This window comes from Telmatherina bonti (genome assembly GCF_933228915.1).
Source record: "Telmatherina bonti genome assembly, chromosome: 7".
NCBI classification, from domain to species: domain Eukaryota; kingdom Metazoa; phylum Chordata; class Actinopteri; order Atheriniformes; family Telmatherinidae; genus Telmatherina; species Telmatherina bonti.
The window spans coordinates 17,529,889-17,548,739 of NC_136625.1; the positions used below are offsets into that span (position 1 = coordinate 17,529,889).

At 37.6% G+C, this 18,851-nt stretch overlaps 2 protein-coding genes across 3 annotated transcripts in view; both read right to left on the bottom strand.

The window, feature by feature from the left end:
* Nucleotides 1-762: 762 nt before the first annotated feature.
* On the bottom strand, nt 763-15,716 carry stam (signal transducing adaptor molecule (SH3 domain and ITAM motif) 1). Its single transcript, XM_079243265.1, has 14 exons — nt 15,585-15,716; nt 12,072-12,156; nt 11,788-11,863; nt 8,937-9,032; nt 8,679-8,825; nt 8,359-8,449; nt 7,945-8,140; nt 7,565-7,659; nt 6,974-7,062; nt 6,711-6,798; nt 6,561-6,615; nt 6,292-6,445; nt 5,874-5,995; nt 763-3,933 (listed from the first exon to the last, which is right to left on the bottom strand). Exons 1-14 carry the CDS (start codon nt 15,622-15,624, stop codon nt 3,702-3,704), a joined length of 1,566 nt encoding a protein of 521 aa, XP_079099391.1. The 5' UTR covers nt 15,625-15,716; the 3' UTR covers nt 763-3,701.
* Nucleotides 15,717-17,099: 1,383 nt separating this feature from the next.
* The window catches only part of colec12 (collectin sub-family member 12), a gene marked incomplete at its 5' end in the record, with an annotated part of 30,629 nt that continues 28,877 nt past the window's right edge, over nt 17,100-18,851 (bottom strand). For both annotated transcript variants that reach the window (XM_079244164.1, XM_079244163.1), the window contains one exon: nt 17,100-17,705. In XM_079244164.1, the coding sequence (XP_079100290.1) occupies nt 17,686-17,705 (20 nt within the window). In that variant the 3' untranslated portion in view covers nt 17,100-17,685. The remainder of the gene's footprint in view (nt 17,706-18,851) is intronic.

An 18,851-nucleotide genomic window follows, 5' to 3' on the forward strand; every position in this document is an offset into this window, starting at 1 on the left:
AGAGGATATCTGTGTATTCAGACGGTTCACAGACGAGCTAAAGAATACATTGAATTGGTGGAAAAGCACTGTTAGGATGGCAATAAAACATGTAAAATAATTCTTTAAAGCTCTGTGGCCTAGTCAGGTGATAAACTGTCTACAACCACCATGTTGACACTGATAAATACACACATCTCCATCTAGTGGCAAGGAAAGGAAGGTTTTGATGCCTTTAAAATAAGTTAATATTGCATTGACGACTTGCAAAAAGAGAAAACATTTCTGGGAAATCATTTTTAACTTATAACACATCAATGTTGCACACATTTTGAAGAGGAAACTTTCCTCTTACTCCTAATTATCACAGATTTGTGAAACTGATGGGAAAACTTTACACTAATGAAGAGTTTGGAGTAAATTTATGCAAATATGTTTGAAATGATTCATTTGTTTTGTTCAATTGCCAAATAGACAAATACACTGTCAGAACATCCCAGTATATATTTTAAACTAGATTTAAGGATTGTAAAGTTTGACAGTGACCGTATCAGAAGAGTGTGAATAAAAATGTTTTGTCACAAACTTCAGTGCATGTAAACCTGTAACATCGACTTTCCCAACAAACGATCAAACTCGTCAAAACTGAACAAATACACATAGAATCATTGTACAAATACACGATTTGAACCATATATTCAACAACAATCATGCAAAGTAAAATATCACATGCTAAAGATGAGAATTGATTGAACAATAGATACCAAGTTTAAAGACGGTTGCAGTGCGTTTAAAATAAACACCAGCATCTGAATGACTCCTCCCCACCGACTCTTGAAAGGCTCATGTTTCTAAATGGAGGACGCTGTACCCATGAAGAATTTAAAATCTTTCATTTTAAATTAGCTCAGGGCCAGAAAAAGCAACAACATGTCTGGATCTTGCAGAGCTGTGCTTGCAAAACACTCAAATCTCACCTGAAGGAGTGAATTCCTTCTGTAAAATACAGATTAATCGCCACAGCAGGTCTGGTTTAGATCAGGACTTGGCCATTTACTTCATGCTTCCTGGTTCCTCGTTCCTGTATCCATCCAAAATTAGACTTTTTTTTTTTTTTTTTTTTTTAAATTAACATGCCCCTTTTCACAAGGTTTGTATTATTTGTAAATGATATATTTCGATACCAAGCTTTTTTCCCCCCTTCTGGAGCCTGTAAATGCACTGAAATAGTAACTAGTGGCACACATTAGCTGATGCTGATAGAATAAAAATTAGGCAAAGGCATGTCAAACTGATTATTATGTACAGTTGGCCTGGTTTTATTGTGAATACCAATTAATAAGTATGGTTAAAAGAATACATAGAAACAGCAGAGTACAACTTTAGACAAAACCTTTACAATGACATTGGCTGAAAACTTAAAACCAAGCAGCATCTCATTCCTGTACAAACAGAAAAGGTTACATCAGGGCTGTGGTGCAACAAGATGCTGCATGTAGATGTGTGAAGATAAACTGGCTCCTTGTCCCATGGTCCCAGAATTACTTTCTCAATGCGATTATTATTTTACCTTCTTTAAATCAACATATTAAAATAATTTCATTTCAACTTTAAAATTACAGGAAGCAAAGTGATGACTTCGTTTGAATAATGTTTTTTACATGTCTGGAGGCATTTGGCGCCCAGGTACGGAGCTTAAATTGAGGGCTGTTTTATATTGTTAAGGTGGCACGAGGGGTGGTAAGAAGGAACACATTTGAAACACAATGCCTGAAAAGAAATTAAAATTGACACAAATTTGTCAGACAAGCACAGAAATTTCCCCAAATGTGAAAAACTACTTTATCTTTAAAACTTCAAAAAAATGCCTTCATGTAACTTCATTCAATATGATACACAACTTATTTATTTTGCATGTCATCAGCTTCATGAGATCCAATCAGTTTTTGTAAACATCATCTCTTTGCCAAAGACTCAAAAACATATGAAGTGCAGAGTATGATAAGAAGCACGAAGCACACCGGACCTTTCATGCCCCGCATTAAGGAGACTTTGGTCAAAAGATGCTTACAAATCCCAATGTTAACGCTCCACGGTCATAGCAATCACTTTACAGCTCTGCCTGGATAAAACTCATCTTAGTGTTCACACAGCTCTGAGAAAGGACAGGACTAAAATGTGTGGAGGTTCAGTCAGTTCTCACATTACCGTTTAACCCTACAGTACAATAAGTATGTAACAGAGAAATATCCATGATCCCACGGATGCAATTTAAATATACAACTAAGTTAAGCAGGACATCTCATTTCCTGCACTATTCTCTGAATACATACATCCTGCAATGCTTCTCCATTTAAAATATAACAATTATCAAAGCATAAATTAAAATGCACTCGAAAAGAAAAAAAGAAGAAAAAAAAAACAAAACAGATTTATTCTTTAACACTGAATAAAGAGATGCTTTAAAGACACTGGAATTCTCAGAGAATTCTCCCCTTTGTAGCAAAGTCTGTCTCAAATCTGAGACAGATACCCAGTGCTGTGCTAACATACAACCCACCGTAAGAGGTCATCATGTGGCTTCACTATTACTTCAGTACAGTATTTACAAGAGTGATGTGCATGCTTCAGTTCCTCTTGTTTGCTTGTTTTTTTAAACAAAGTGGCTTCAGTTTTCAGTACTTTGACGACAGAGACAAAGATGTAGCAGTCTGTCTGATGTGGCAGTCGCCTCAAGTTTTCAGCTTATTTCAAAATTGTCTTTCTGATTTAAATTTTTAAAAAAAAAGAAAGAAAAAAAAGGAGCAAATGTGAGTCGACTGCATTAAAAAGCAACGTAGTTGGTTTTAGTGGGTGAGAAGGCTGTGGCATACTGTGGATTTCTGGGTTACTGTTTGGATGTAGATGGACTACTGCGTGTCAGGCAAGCAGTGCAGCTGTGTTTGTGTCTGTATTCACATCTGTACACCTGCTTGCAATACTGTCTTGTGTTGTGTGTATCTGTAGCTTAATTGTGTGTAATTAAGAGGGGTATTTTGAGAGAGCTTCGTGTCAAATTGCTGTCTCCAAGTAACTTGGTAATGCTTTTTTTTTTTTTTTTTTTTAAAAATAGGCCTGACATTCCTAATATAATTTTAACTACGAGATTTAGTATCACTTCTAATGTATTTCTGATACAGCCGAATTACCCCTTTCCAAGAAGTTTCACAGGAAATTTTTGAGACATTTCAGACCCAAAAAAACAACTTTTACCACAAAATTTTCAATATAATTAAAAAATAAGGGAAATGTCAGTCCTGCAACATATAAATGCATGATGTATGCGTGGCTGGTAGACTGAGGTTTGGATCTGTTCAAGGTTGAACTATGATCAAATGTGGATCAGTCCACCTGAAACAGAGCCAGGAAAGACTTGAAGAGAAGAGTGAAAATGTAAAAACAGAATTTACCAAATAAGGTGTATACTCCCACACTATGGGGTCATCTCTTCAGGTCATTACTTCATAAACATATCTTAGCAGGGGTCCAGTAGATGTATATTTAAATGTACATTTAGCTAATTAAAACACAAAGTACACCATGTCAGTCTATTCTGTTTGTATTTTTTAAACCATCTGAAGCTCTGTGATTTAAAAACAAAAATCAAAACAAAAAATAAAAATCTACAATAACTATCTGATCGGGGTGTTGTATGTGTCTGTGTGAGTTTAACTGTAGGGGCCCTATAGCAAGGCTTTCTCAGAGTAAGGGGCTTGTGGGGTGTCGGAGGGAGGCACTATGCTCGTCCCAGGGGGGGTGCTGTAGTTAGCAGTCTGCGTCATGCCTGCAGGAGTTGTGCACGGTGCAGGGCCTGTGGCACTGGCTGGGTTAGGGTAAGACTGAACATCTGCTGGGGCCATACTGCCTGGAGCAGCGGTGTAAACAGGCGGCTGGCCCATGTACATATGGACGTCACTGAGGAGAGAAAGCAAAACATATTTATTATAATACAGTTATAAATCAGAGAAGGGGGGTGGGTGGTGTTTTATTGGTTTTACTGGTTAGTTCAAATGACACTCTTCTGTCACTTAAGCTAAGGTGACTCTCGTGTTCATAATCCATTTATTTAGATATGAATTTCGTATATGGCCACAATTCACACTCTTTAGGTTTAGAAAAAAAAATACTATGAGATGTGGATATTAGAGAGCCTCAAACTGTACACTAAACATATCCAGTGAATAACAAGTTTGAAAAAAAAAAAAAGAAGCCTTTTCTACGTGCAGTGGCTTGTTCTACAGATGGTATTAAAACTTTCTTAAAGTCATCTGACCAGAATAAGGACAAGAAAGCTACAACGACGACCACAGTTATCAGTTAAAGCATTAAAAAAAAATCTTTCACTTTGTTCTCTTTCTGCTTTGCTTGAGTCAGAGAGAGGAGACTTCAGCTCAACCATCAATAAAACCAAACACAACAGAGAACAAGCCGCAAGTTCTGTTCCATGTGTTTGGCATGAGTGCTTTAAAAAGACAGCCCCATATCGACAGAGCGAACCACATAGTAGTAAAGTTTGGACAGAGCTTATTTAATGGTGCACTCTGCAACTCCACATTCAAAAAAGGGGACAAAAGTCACACACTGCTACTCAGCTGGTTTTGAGTTACTGAGTTATTTAGTCTTTGTCTATATTTTAAGATTTTATTGCTCACTTCTGAGGCTTGAAATGACCTTGCTCCTAAATACGTCTCTGATTTATAGGACTATTATGTGCTCTTTCAACTGCTGAGATTTGTAGACGAAGTCCTGCTGGTTACTCCCACACCAGTTTGTGACACAGGGTGATCGAGTTGTTGCCATTAAAGCCACAACACAATGGAGCTCTGCCAACTGAACTCACACACAGTCAGTCTCTGGTTTTAATCTCCCTTTAAAACATTTTTCCATCTTGTCCATTTTTATACCTTTACTTCTGCTCTTTTATCCAAACATCCAATGATATTTTTATGTAGTTATTTGAATAATATAAAGAAAATCTAGGTATCTTTATATTTAAAGTGGTTATAAAAAGGTTTCCATTTGACAGATTTTCAAGTTTTGCCAAAAGAAAATTGCAAGAAATGGGATGCATCATGTTATTCAGATACACTAAACTATAATGCTTTACCTATTCTTTATTTTTCAGATCCCAATTAGCCACCACTAAGGTGATAGCTACTCTTCCTGGAGTCTGTATAACTCTACTGGTGACACTGGTACTTTGGTGAGAATCTAGAGTCCAAAATCACATTACACTGACTTAATTTTAGACCCGTAGACAACATCAGATCTAAGTTTGTACTGGCCACAAAGAATGAGGTTCACTGGGAAAACACAAAATGATGTCAAAACTTTTCAAATACACCTCGCACAAATAGATCAAACTGCAAAACAATTTACAGCTACAACAACACATCATGTAAGACTGAGGGCAGAGAAACCACAAATCAATGAAAAATAACTAAACCGTCCAGCGACTTGTGTCCACTGTCCAGTCAAGTAGAACATACCAGCCTATTATTTCAGAAGTGCTTTTTGATATAGTGTGATAACTATATAACGTTGCTGTGGTTACGGGCTTGTCACCTGGTAATGCTACAGTGGACCAATAAGTTGCAGCCATCAGAGCTTTCAGGTAAACATGATACTACTGGTGATACCAAAGAATTTTATCAGCTTCTCACAGTTTAATGTTTTGATGTAAAAAAGAAAAAAAGGATAAACTAGATGTTTTTCCTTTTCCTCCTCAAATGACTCTTAAAATGGTGAATTGAAACTCCACAGGGAAATGACTAAGTTATTGGCAAGAATTGGTATTAACAGCTTTTTAAAAGCTTTAAGGGATCAAAAAACTAAGACTGTGATTTGAGACTCACCTTGGAGTTGGTTGACCAGGAATTGGGGCTCCAGCAGGAAGCTGCTCAATAGGAACAGTATACCCTTGTACCCCTGTACTGCTCATGGCATATGAACCTGATGCAGGCTGACCAGGGTAGACCTGTCATTATGAAATAGACACAAAGATAATCTATAAGCTGATGATTAACTGATGCCAGTTTATTCAGAAACCTTTTTAAAAAAAAAAAATTAAAAAAAAAAAAAAAAAAAAAAAAAAAAAGGCATATTAGATGAAGTATTAAGATTCACACACACCACACAGTACATGCAAGACCCCTACTTTTCCATATTTACATAAAAACACTGAATCCTAATAAGATTAGTGGCATTCATTAAAAAAAAAAAGCAAGGTTCCTTTAAAAATCATAAGGAATATCCATGTTGAGTTGGCTTCACCTGTTGTGCTGCGCTGGCAGGTTGCTGCATGTAGTACTGCTGGCTCTGCAGCTTGGCATACATGGCATAAACTGGATCTTCATTCATCAGTTTTGCATACAACGACAACGCTTCCATCACCTTCACGTTCAGCTCTGACAGTTCAGAGTGCTTCCTGAGGATTCAAACTCAATTAGGAAATCCTCATCAAACATTTCACAAAGTTTCTCTTTCAAATTTTCAGTTCAAAGCTTAGAAAATACAGTTTTCAAAGGACAACATTTATGTACCTGTCTATATCCTCCAGCTTCTGATCAATGAGGGGTCCCATCTGATTGCAGGCACCTAATAGACAGAATGTTTACATTTCATGTGGAAAAACTTGACAGATTTGTAGTTCATTTACCTTCATTAAAATAAGTACTTCAATTTCAGTTTACCTTCGAGTTGTAGTAACTCAACACTGTCGGACTGGTTGTCTGTTGGATCTGCACTTTGAATCATCTGCAGTAGCTGATCCATTTTGTCCTGAAAGGTTTTCAATAAAGTGGCTCAGTTATAAATAGTTCCAAACACACCTTGGTTTAACTAATATTGTTAGAAAATGATCATTTTATATGATAATAAAACAGTTTGATTTGTAGATGTGACCACGTATTGATTCATCTGAAATGTAAGAAAATGCACACAGAGTGGAACTTGCCTCATCTATATATACAGGCTCCTGTTCAGGCTCTATAGTCTCCACCTGGATGTCCTCACTGAACTGTACAGTCTTCTTCTCTGTCTTCACTACAAGTTTGCAAATAGCAGCAGGACAAAGAACACAACAGTTCCAGTAATCAGTAACAAGCCCATCACAGATCAAAGCAAAGGGACTCCATCACCAGTAACGGTCTGATCCATGCACAGGACACCAGAGCAGACATCGCCTTGTGTCATGTCACAACCCAATACAAGCGTTTGATCACCTGCCTTTAAATCACACATTAATACACTTGTATGCATACCTGACATGGACAAACCAGTAACTAGCAAAGTTGAAGTATTTCATACTGATGGATATTGATGTTTAGTACCATCTTTAATCAAACAGTGTTACTGTAAAGCAAGTTAAGCAAAACAGTCTATGCTGACTTTATAGATGCACTTTGTTTTTTGTTTCCCAGCTCCTTATAAGTGACTCAACCATCTTGCACTCCAGGATCTATATTGTTCATGACTAAATGAGTTATGAAAGATTCACCGATTACATAAGTGAAAAAAAAGTGTGTGTGCGCGCGTTTGTACTCACTCATCTCAGGCTCGGCTGTGAGGTCAGCAGTTACAAAGTTGGAAGGGAACAAACCAATTCCCTGGTATGTTTCTCCTTTCCACCAGTTGGGATCACTGAGAAACAACCAAGCACGAAAATGTGAGCAGAAACTGAAAGCACTGTACAGCCAGACATCATATCAGGGCTGCAGACTCTGAAGTAGTTCACATAAACAGACTTGACAATTTAAAGACGATAAAAAAAAAAAAAGATTAAATCCTGAAAAGACATTGCAGAAATGACTGAGATGAGACACAGGACTCAAAGAAAAACTACTAAAACTAAGAATATGACATTTATGCCCTCTTTCCTCATAATTATTTGAAAAATGAATAGCTTCTATCTGTATAAATGTTCACCTGTCATCCAGGATGGTGATGATTTCTCCCGATTTAAAAGTGAGTTCATTGTCCTCTGCAGCCTCAAAGTCGTAGATGGCACGGACCTTTCTGCCGTCAGACTTGTGTGTGGAGAGCAGGCTGGAGGTGTTTGGGTAAAGGCTGGACAAGGAGGTCTGTGACTGCTGACGTTGCTCCTTCAGTGACAACTCGATAGCTGCATACAACACGAACAAATATGCTTTGCTGTGCATTTAACGGTTCTTAAAAGCCTGATATTAATTTATCCAATGAAAATAAGTTGGGCTAAATTAGTAAAGACTGAAAAGAAGTTAATATACATATTTTAAAGAGCTTTTTACCATCACACCAGGAAACTGGAAAACACCGTTAGTCATTCCCAAAGACTTGGAACATCATTAGAAGTCTAGTTACCTTTGGCCAAGTCTTCTTCTTCTTTTTTGTTAGTCGAGGTGGAGGGATCCTTTGCGACTAAAGCGGGGCTTGCTTTAGCTTGTTCTGCTGCCTGTGAGAATTTATCATTCATTAGACAAATCATGACATTGTATAACAGAGAGGAGTGAGAAGCATCGGCTTAAACTGAGTTTGACAAATAATATGCAATTTAGTGTTCAGATTATTTTTATTTGGGGCATTTTAAAATTAAATTACAGCAGTGCAGTGCACATGGAATCTGTCAAAATGTAATGCCCATTACATTTAAAATAAGTTCACTGCACCACTGATAAACTAACCTGGGATCCGACAGCAGGGAAAGTAACTCCCTGCTCACGTAGATTCTTGATCATAGCTGAGATCAGACTGAGTTGTGGGTCATTGCGGAAGTCCTCTGCCCACTCCACCATCAGGGCCTTCAGCTTCTCACACACTTTTGGGTGACCCTGCAGAGAGTCATCAACAAATGTGAAACAACAGCCAAGATGCAGAGTGATTCTATTTAACCCATCACCACTAATGTAGCAAGTATGAACGACATACGATTTATCACAAACCTTGTTTAAGACGTTACTGACTTCACTTGCAAACTCTCTGGAGCAAACCTCCAAGTGGAATATTTTCCCGCAGTTTGACACACAAGCACCAAGAAGCTATGAGGAGAAAGGAACAGAATATTTGTGCAGCTGTCGATTAAACTTTTGAAGCACTTATGGGGACAAAACTCATTGTTTAATTTAGTTACTTCAATAGTTTAGGGCACAGTACACACTGAATAAAGAGTTATAGCCAGGTCAGCAAATACACTACTCACAAAAAGTTAGGGATATTTGGCTTTCAGGTGAAATTTATGGAAAATGCAATATGTTCATGCTACAGTGATATAATATCATAAAAGTAAGACATTTAAGTAGAAGGATGCACTACTGATTTCTTCATCTCAAAAAATTCATTCAACACAAAAGGTAACAACAATGGTAGTTACACCACAACAAAAAATTTGAACGTCTCAATATCTCGTCATGTGCCCTTGAGCATCAATTACAGCTTGACAACGACGTCTCATGCTGTTCACAAGGCAACTTATTGCCTGCTGAGGCATGGCATCCCACTCTTCTTGAAGGGCAGCCCTCAGGTCATTGAGGTTCTGGGGTGCAGGGTTTCGAGCCTCTACACGACGGCTCAGCTGATCCCACAGGTTTTCAATGGGATTCAGGTCTGGAGAGAGTGCAGGCCATTCCATTTGAGGTACACCAGTCTCCAACAGCCGTTCCCTGATGATGTGGCCTCGATGAGCAGGAGCATTGTCGTCCATGAAGATGAAATTAGGCCTGTGCTGTTCATGTAGGGGCACAATCACTGGATTAATGATGTTATTCAGGTAGTATGGGCTTGTCCCTGTACCATTCACAAAGTGTAGGGCAGTTCTGTACCAAGTGGACACCTCGCCTGGTGACAACAGTGGCTGATGCATAGCGCTCTCCCTGACGTCTCCAACATCGTTGCCGGCCATCATTTCTGCAGTGTGAATCGACTTTCATCAGAGAACAGCACTGAGGCCCACTGGTTCCTCATCCAGCGTAAATGCTCCCTGGCCCATGCAAGACGATGATGCCTGTGCCTGGTGGTGTGGTCAGGTACCCGTGCAGGTCGTCTAGCATGCAGACCACGCTGATGTAAACCGTTTCGAATGGTCTGACGTGACACTTGGGTGCCTCTCACCTCTCTTAAACGTGCCTGGAGTTGAGTGGCATTCATCATCCGGTTTCTCAGGGCAGTGTTCACAATGTAGCGGTCATCAGCACGGGATGTGGCCAAAGGACGTCCACTTCTAGGCCTTTCTGTGACTCTTCCAGTCTCTGGATATCTCTGTTGCAACCTGCTGATGACACTCTGTGACACTCCAAGCTCAGTGGCCACTTCTGTCTGAGAACGTCCTGTTTGAAGCATCGCAATGGCAAGGGACTGTTGTTCCAATGTTAGGTGTTGTCTTGGTCTCATGATGTCAAAATGTGAACAGCATGATGAGGACAACTGTTTAAACACCAGCTCTAATTGAACCAGGACATTTATTGGTCAATTCAAGGATCACACACCTGCTGTGATTTTTGCCGTTAAGCTCCTTGCTAGAGAACAGCAACTTGTGCAAAATTTATTGAAACATTTAACAGTTGGACATGTGCATTTATAAGCTTAGAGAAGATCACATTAAGTTCACCTGTATAGGTTTGAATGCATTTTAGGCTTGTTGTGAAATTTCACCCAAAAGCTGAATATCCCTAACTTTTTGTGAATAGTGTATATGTAAACTGAAACAATTTTTGTGTTAAACTGGCGACCTGTCCAGGTCTGTACCCTGCCTCTCGCCCAGTGGTTGCTGGGATTGGCTCCAGCTTCCACGCCACCCTTAACTGGAAATGCGGTTAAGAAAATGACTGATGACTGACTGAAAATATTTTTTTATCCGAGCTTTACCAAAGACACAACGAAACTGCTGATGCATAACTAAAACGGGCTTCAGACTATTAAATTTAACTTGAATGGAAATCAATATAGGATTTTAAAAAGTCCAATATTTCACCATTTCATTTACTAAAACAAAGCAACAACAAAAACACTTAAAAGTCATGCAGTCAGCTCTGCCTCCTGGGACTGAACATCTAAATCCAAATATACCTTAGACTTCATCTAGCTGCTCTTGTGCTTTTACCATATTATAAATAAAAACTCCAGAAAAAATACCAGTGGAAGTATATAATATCACACTGTAAAAGTCAAGAATTACTATTTTTAAAGTTTATGCATGATCTACATAATCATGAGCGCAGTGTTTATTTTCTTCATGTTAGTTGTGGATAGACATAATACTAGGTTGGCTGTAGTAAAGAGGCTTTTCTTCAACATTAAAAGATGCTGCTTTATTCAGTATCTCATACTTTTTGTGTTCCAGAGCTCATCAGTGGAGTTTTTCTTACTCTGAATACACTGGATTGTTACTCTGACTGCTGAATGTTGTTACTATAAAAGGCCTGTTTCTTTGCACAAAGAGTCCCTATTTCTGTGCAGTGTGACCTTAGAACAGCAGCTTCCAAAGAGAAATTATGCAAACAGAATTTATTTATTAGGAAATAAAAAATACTTTTAAATACACTGATTTTGTTAAAAAAAACAAACAAACAAAACAATGCAACATATTAAAGAGTCTTAATTGCAAAACTCTTTCCTCCACTATTATTATGTTTACACCTGAAGTCAAAGTTTAAAAATTTGAAGGAATCTTCATGAGATCACTGTAACTTGAATTTGTTATTGGAAACAGCAAATAAAACTGAAAATATTGAATAACTGCTCAAATACTTCCAGATTTAACTGTATACAAATATGTCTGTGTGTTTACAGTCCACTTACGGTCAGTGCCTGCATGGCTACATGGGGATCCTTGTGGTTCACTCTTCTCATTATAGAGCGAAGGCATTCTTTGGGCCTGTAACAGCAGAAGAAATGAAAAATGTGAAGAAATATACTAAAAACATATCATGTTATATCAGATGTTTTCTTTTAATTTGTGAAAACTTGAGCTGTTCTACTCTGAATAAAAAAAAACACCAACATATGGATACAGATAGTATAATATAGAAAACTAAAACTTTCACACACAGTGAGCAACTTAAAAGTGAAGACGGTAAAGTTACCCAGTGCGTGACTGTCCTATCTTATCACATATGTCCAGAATGAGGCCCCAGTCCTCAGCTGTGTTCATCTCACTGGTTGCTTTCTCTGTAGGGAAGAAACAACAGACAGCATGAGCATATCCATGGCAATTTTTAAAAACATTTTTCCCTTTATTCTGTTCTTTTTCTTATCATTGTAAGAAAATCGAGGCAACACAGCGGAAAGGATCTTACACATAAATAACAGTTTGCCAGACAGTTTGCATAAATCCTCTTTTTGTAATTACATTTGGGTCTAAACAAATTCCACTGCTTTCCACCTGTGCGTATAGACAGTAAGTATGACTGTAACTTTGCATATGAAAACCAACATGACATGCACAGAGGATTGACAATGCAACTCTAAGCTCTGCAACTTTACACATTGGGACCAATGCAAACAAATGTCATGAAATTGCAAACAAATTCAGAGGTGAATTATCAATGTTTCTGTCTATGCACACCAAGTGCAACGCAAAATCATGAATGAATTCGGAATATTCTACAACAAACTCGCAATGTGGCGAGGTGGATTCCACATCAACCGCAACAACAGTGTGCTGATGCTGCAAAAAGAAAGGACAGAAAGAGCACACTGGGTACAGGCTGATCTAGGAAATACAGGAGGACTTGGGGAATTTTTTGTTTAATCCAGAAGCTGAAGTGGGACCACGGCCGCTTCAGGACGGATTTTAGGATGTCTGTAGAACAGTCTAAAGATCTGCTTTAGCAGCTAGCTGCTTGCTGTAAGAAGCAGAGAAGAAATAATAAAGACGCTCAGCCCTGATGATACAAAGGTAGAATAAAAGTGACACCTGCATAGCTTGCAATTGGTGATCTATCAGTCAACACACCTTCTGTGATTGGTTGATTACATATCTATTGGATACGAATATTTAAAAAATCTGCCTCAATTTGAAAAAATAAAACTCGCAAAAACAAAAATCTCTGGATGGAATTTTGTCACTGCTGTAAACATTTACATTGATTTTACACTAATCAGATGAAATATTTGGAGTAGGTGTGTAAAGGCCTTAACATTGCTCACAGTCTGTTTAAAATTATGTTTAAGACTGCAGCCTGAAGAGTTACAGAAAGACAAAGTTCATTTTCTTCAGTTTTCAGTTTCTGAATCCAGTCAGATATCAGCTTGATTAAACGATCTTCTCTCTGTAGAGCCTTGCAGTTTATATTTGCATTAAAATAATAACAATGAAACCTTATTCATAGCTAGAACTTGCACTCCTCTGTCCATGTATGCTGCATCATTAGTTGCCATTTATTTATGTAAAGTCAACATTTAGACTAAATGCAGCATTTAATGATGTTTTACGTATACCTAAAGGGCACAGTGCCAGCTAATTGTTTGACAGTCTAAAGGTTACATACTTTAAAAAGCACTTATACAAAAACTTATGTACAGTTTATGTGTTAATTAGACGTGTCTACAAATGACATAATTAGGGTTTTAACAAAGCTGGAGAAAAGTTGGACAAGGTACAAATCAATTATCTGGACACACTGGCCCATGATCCTTTCTTCTATGAAATATAACCTATTTAGGTATTAGACTAACCTTTGTTTGTGTCATGATTGTTATGTACTGTTTTTATATGGACCTTCCCTTTGTGGCTGAAATAAAGATTTAATATTATTTAACTAAAATTTTGGCCACAATATGAGCCACGCAGTTATGCACAACTGCTGTCATTCATCTTATTAGCAAGACAACACAAAAACACCAAGCAATAGCCTTGTTAGACAGTTGATGCAGGGTGAGTGAAGGAAGAACATTGTTAAAGGGAAATGGTACAAAATTTGATTAAATTTGCAAAATACACTATCGGTCTCAGCAGGGGATTTTTCCTCTGTGCCAAAGTGTCTAAAATAATCATAACATAATCTGGGCCCTGACAAGTATATTAAACCACAACTATGAAAACTAAGTAGCTATAAGATTAAAGTTGATGACAAGTTTAGTAAATATCAGCGATCATTTCATTACAATATTATGTCTTGTTGGAAACCCGTGGGTCCTAACATTCATGTCATGTGGATGTGCCAGCATGTACCACCCATCTAAACATTACTAAAAACATAGCACACTCGTATGACCAAATGCACACTTCCTATGACCAAAAGCACTCGCTGATAGAATTCCTGCATTATGATTCCAAAGCAAATCATAATGAAGGAGAGTATCTGGAGGATGTACTAGGAACAAACTAATCAAGGAATACTCCACCCAGCAATCCACAAGACCAAAGGGATCAAGTGTGACACCATGTGTATTGCAAACCCTAGAGCAGTGTTTCCCAATCCTGGTCCTCAAGTACCATTGTGCTGTATTTCTTAGATGTGTTCCCACTCCAACACACCTGATTCAACATCCTCATCAAGTTCTATGCAAGCATGTTAACAAACTATTCATTTAAATATGTAGCACAGTTGTACTTAAGGACCAGGATTTGGAGACAACGCCCTAGATGTATACATCCCATGAGTTATTCTGTCCACAAAAAGGGGACTTCTTCAGTGGGTAGTTTTGAAAGTAAAGATGATTGTTGTGGACCCTCATGGATAATGGACCGGATAAACTGTACTGAGATATGCATTGGTGATGATAAACAATGATAAAATTTACCATACTATTTCAACAACTATATTGAAAAGATTAATACAATTATATGATATACATCAGATGGAAAAAATAACAATTTAATCAATATTTAGTGATGCATCCAACCATTCTGATCAAAGCTGTTATCAGATCAGTGTGATTATGCCACACAATTTATATTCTTTAGACAAATAACCAGGTCAAAAGACTAAAATCAAACTAAAAACCTTTTATAGAGTAGACGATGGCAACCCTGCGGACACAGAGACACCTTACACCATGTTCATTCAAGAGCTGGACAAACAGTCTGGTTAACACACCCAACAAAAGCTTTTACTGGATTAGCATGATGTGTTGGGTCTGAGTGCTTTGCATTAACTTCATATGCCGTCATGGCAGTGAAGCGATTGTGTACTTTGTTGTCCGCCTCTGCACACTGTACATGCCAATGAGGTGGTTAACCACCCAAAACAGAACAAAGAGAAGAGGAAACACGGCGTGACTGTATGGTTTCACACAACACCACATCTTCTTTCGTTTCCACTAAATTGTAAGATGCCTGAATCATTTAACTGGTTAGCCAATATGATGATATACAGATGGGCAAGGCTAATAATGGGGGCTCACTAGCTATTACAGTTAGCTAATGACAGCATTTGTATCAAAGTCTATTTACAGTTTAACTGACCGTAACATAACACACACTCGTATGAGGTTTTAATATAATGGCTATTTTATTACTTGACGTGACTATATGACTCAATTTAATGCCAGACATAGCTAACTGAGAGGATAACTGAACACAAACAAAGCTGTCTGGTCCAGCTACTTTATGCTAGCTTGCTACAAATAACCCCCTACTTCTGATTACTCACCAACATCTTGGTCAAAGGGGTTAGTCGTGAAGAGAGGCATCGCTGATGTGTTAACAGCAACACACTTCGCCTTCTTCAGATATCTTCTTTCCCTCTTATAATTATTTCATGCAATAAAAATACATAGTAATGGGTGTCAAATGTAGCAAGCTGACTCTTTTCTACACAGTCACTCCTTTTCGCCAGACGGCAACAAGCGAGGCATGCTGGGTAATTGAAGTTAGACAGTCCAGTGTGGTCCAGTGTGGAAAACACTTCTGTGAAGGTGCTGACATGCAAAGACAAGCGTTTGACCACGTGTCTGCCTTGAACGCACGCCAGAAGAAATTAATTATTAGCTACAAATTGCAGGCTTTAAAGAAAAAAAAAAAAAAAAAGAAACGTCATCGTCAGGTGACAATGGTCACGTGTCACGTGTTCAACGCAGTGGTCGAAAAATAACAGTTATCAATGCTACTCAAAAGAATTCAGCTGGAATTCAGATTACATGTATTTTTTTTTTTGCAATAAGCATCAATCGACAGTAAAGGAAGGGATTTTTTTTTTATATCTTCTTGACTCCTGTGGTATTCCTTTGTGATTTTTGTTAGATGGCTCAATTCTTTTATTTATTAATTTAATATTACTTGCACTTCAATAGCACTTGATCTGTTTCTTACCGTCTCAGAAGTAAACCTACTTCTTCAGTTCATTCTTTGCAAGTTAGGTGTTCTTAAAATAAAATAAGATAAAATAAGATAATAACCATAATAACCACCACCTGACAATACATAACTGATGTACTGAATGACATTATAATGACATAATGACATGGACACATATTTTTCCTCATGTTTTGGAACCATTAAAAATTAGTTACAGTGTACAGAATATTGGCTTCTCACCTATTTTGACTAAAATAATTTAGATAATAAAGACTGGAAATTAAACATCTATTAAAAGACAGTATAAACATCTATTATTTTTTTAACTTTACATTTTAACCCCATAACAGATGAAAATGTGATTCTGTAAAAGTTATTCTGATTGTTTCTTTTTCAAAGCATTTGATTTTCATAAGATGTCCAAGAAAATTTGGTTAAATGACTACACATACAATCAGAAAAATCTGAGTCTTTGGATTAGTTGCAAGGTTCAATTTATAATAGGTTTTTCGATTTCAGTGAAAAGGCTTTTAATGCAGTTCATATTGAACAAAAATCTGAGTCCACATGCATAATTTTTCACATTTTATTATCATAAGTATCCTGGCCTGATTCATACGAGCTTGGTGAGATAATGAGGAGACAATCAGCCTTAAGACTGGTTACACACTGCTTTTCAGTCCTTAAGCAATACATGACACGATTAAGAGACAATCATACAACTATAATGACTGATTATGAAAATTGTAAACATATAACATGTTTCACATATTGTATTCAGCATATCTGATAAACCATCTTAAAATGGCTACAATTATAAGCATTTACACATTGGCAAAGTGTACTTTGAGTAAAACTCATACTGGCAGGCTTAAGTCTAAGAAATACTGTCCTTCAGAACATAGCATATTTTTTTATTATTCAAAATGAAGTTGAAGTCAGTTGCTGATGGCAGTGGGTGTTGGAGTTTTTTTTAGTGGAGAGATTATAAATAATCACAGTTTCTGAATTTATGAAGCACTTTACAGAATACAAACTAAGTCCACATCATTAATAAAATATTTCTCTGATATTTTTCCATTTTTTCCCAGCTGTTAAAATTGAAAAACAATCAAACAAATTCATCCATATTAAATTCAAAACAAAAAATGCATCTTTTTGAAAAACTATATACACATTCTCATGTACAAAAGTGGCTGCACCCAGTAATGACTTGACACAGCTTGCATGTAGGACTGCAGTCTCATGTTACTTCAGAACCAGGTTTAAACTGGCACTATGGTGGGATGACTCTGTGCTTGCTCAGTCTTAGGGCATTACAGTGATGCCAGACTGGGCTGACATCCGAGTCCTTTATTTGTGTAGAACTCATTCTCATGGCCTCTGCTGTTTCCACATGTTGAGCCTCAACTTCACCATTTTTTCCAGGAAGTCGCCTTCATCATTTCAGACAGATGCTATAAAACTGGAGCTATCACTGTGAAGAAAGATACAAAAATACAAAACATAAGTCATTGATTTACATCTGTAAGATGAAGATACAAGCTGAAACACTTAACAGTTACAGCAGTGGCTAAATGTCTTCTTTTAACCATAGAAATGACACACAATGCTCAGGCATTTTTGTAGGGGTTTACATTCATTAATGTATAGTGTCATAAATTCATGTTCCTGAAGTTTTCTTTTGCAGCAAGCCAGCGCGGCTACTGAAACAATAGTGAACAAATAAAAAGAAGATAGAAACAGTACTTTTGGTGCTGTCTAATTGGGGTTTTCTCATGCGAATTACTTATTGCAAGTCCGTCTGATTTTAGATAGTCTCACAATAAATGCATCACATAGATTATTTAGTGGCAATATGGTCACTGATTCTTTTTAAGTATGAAAATAATAAGCTTCTTTTGCTTAAATGGGCAGACAACATAATCTTTTTTAGAGGTTATAGAAAACTCTGATGATGTCCATGCAGAGACTTGAAAGTTTGTAATTAGTTCACATCCCACTTTGACCCATTTTAAAGATTTATGTTTGGAGTGAAGCTTTAAAGGGGTGCTATTATGGTATTTGGAGTTTTCTGAGCTTTCTACAGTGTTAGTGTTGAATCCTCATCAGACATGTGAACGGCACTGTTTTTTTTTTATCACCTAAACGAATGTTTGAGTTTGAGTTTGAGTTCCAGCACGCTCTCCGTTCGGTGTCCATGGCGACGAAAAACGTGTCGTTTTAGAGAGTTTTTTTCTACTTAAAAATCCTTGTGACGTCCCGGAGGATAAGGTTCGGTGATTGGTTACCTTCTACTGGTTAACAAGGGCATGTACAAATACATCAGGCGGGTGGAAAACGTCTGATAAAGTTATTTCAAACAATGGCTGGTGAGTTTACCAAAGAGAGACATCCTGCTGCATTCGTTGCTGTGGGTTGTAGGGCTGTATGCTATGTGTTGACATTGTTTTTTTTTTTATTTATTTATTTTTTTTTTTATTGAGTTCATATGAGCCTAATCCTTCTGTTTGGTGCGCGCTCCCGATGTAGCGCGGTGGCGGGAGGCGGGGCTTAATGCGGAAGAGTCTCAATCCACTCATTTTGCCCACAGGCTGATCTGACAGCCTACGGAGAGGGTCGG

What these genes read in the sequence shown, in the direction of transcription:
- stam (XM_079243265.1), bottom strand. Translation starts at nt 15,624, where the DNA reads ATGCCTCTCTTCACGACTAACCCCTTTGACCAAGATGTTG. An exon ending in ATCACCATCCTGGATGACAG is followed by an intron (nt 7,660 to 7,944) that starts GTGAACATTTAT and finishes GTTGTTTCTCAG; the next exon opens with TGATCCCAACTGGTGGAAAG. An exon ending in TGAGTTACTACAACTCGAAG is followed by an intron (nt 6,616 to 6,710) that starts GTAAACTGAAAT and finishes TCTGTCTATTAG; the next exon opens with GTGCCTGCAATCAGATGGGA.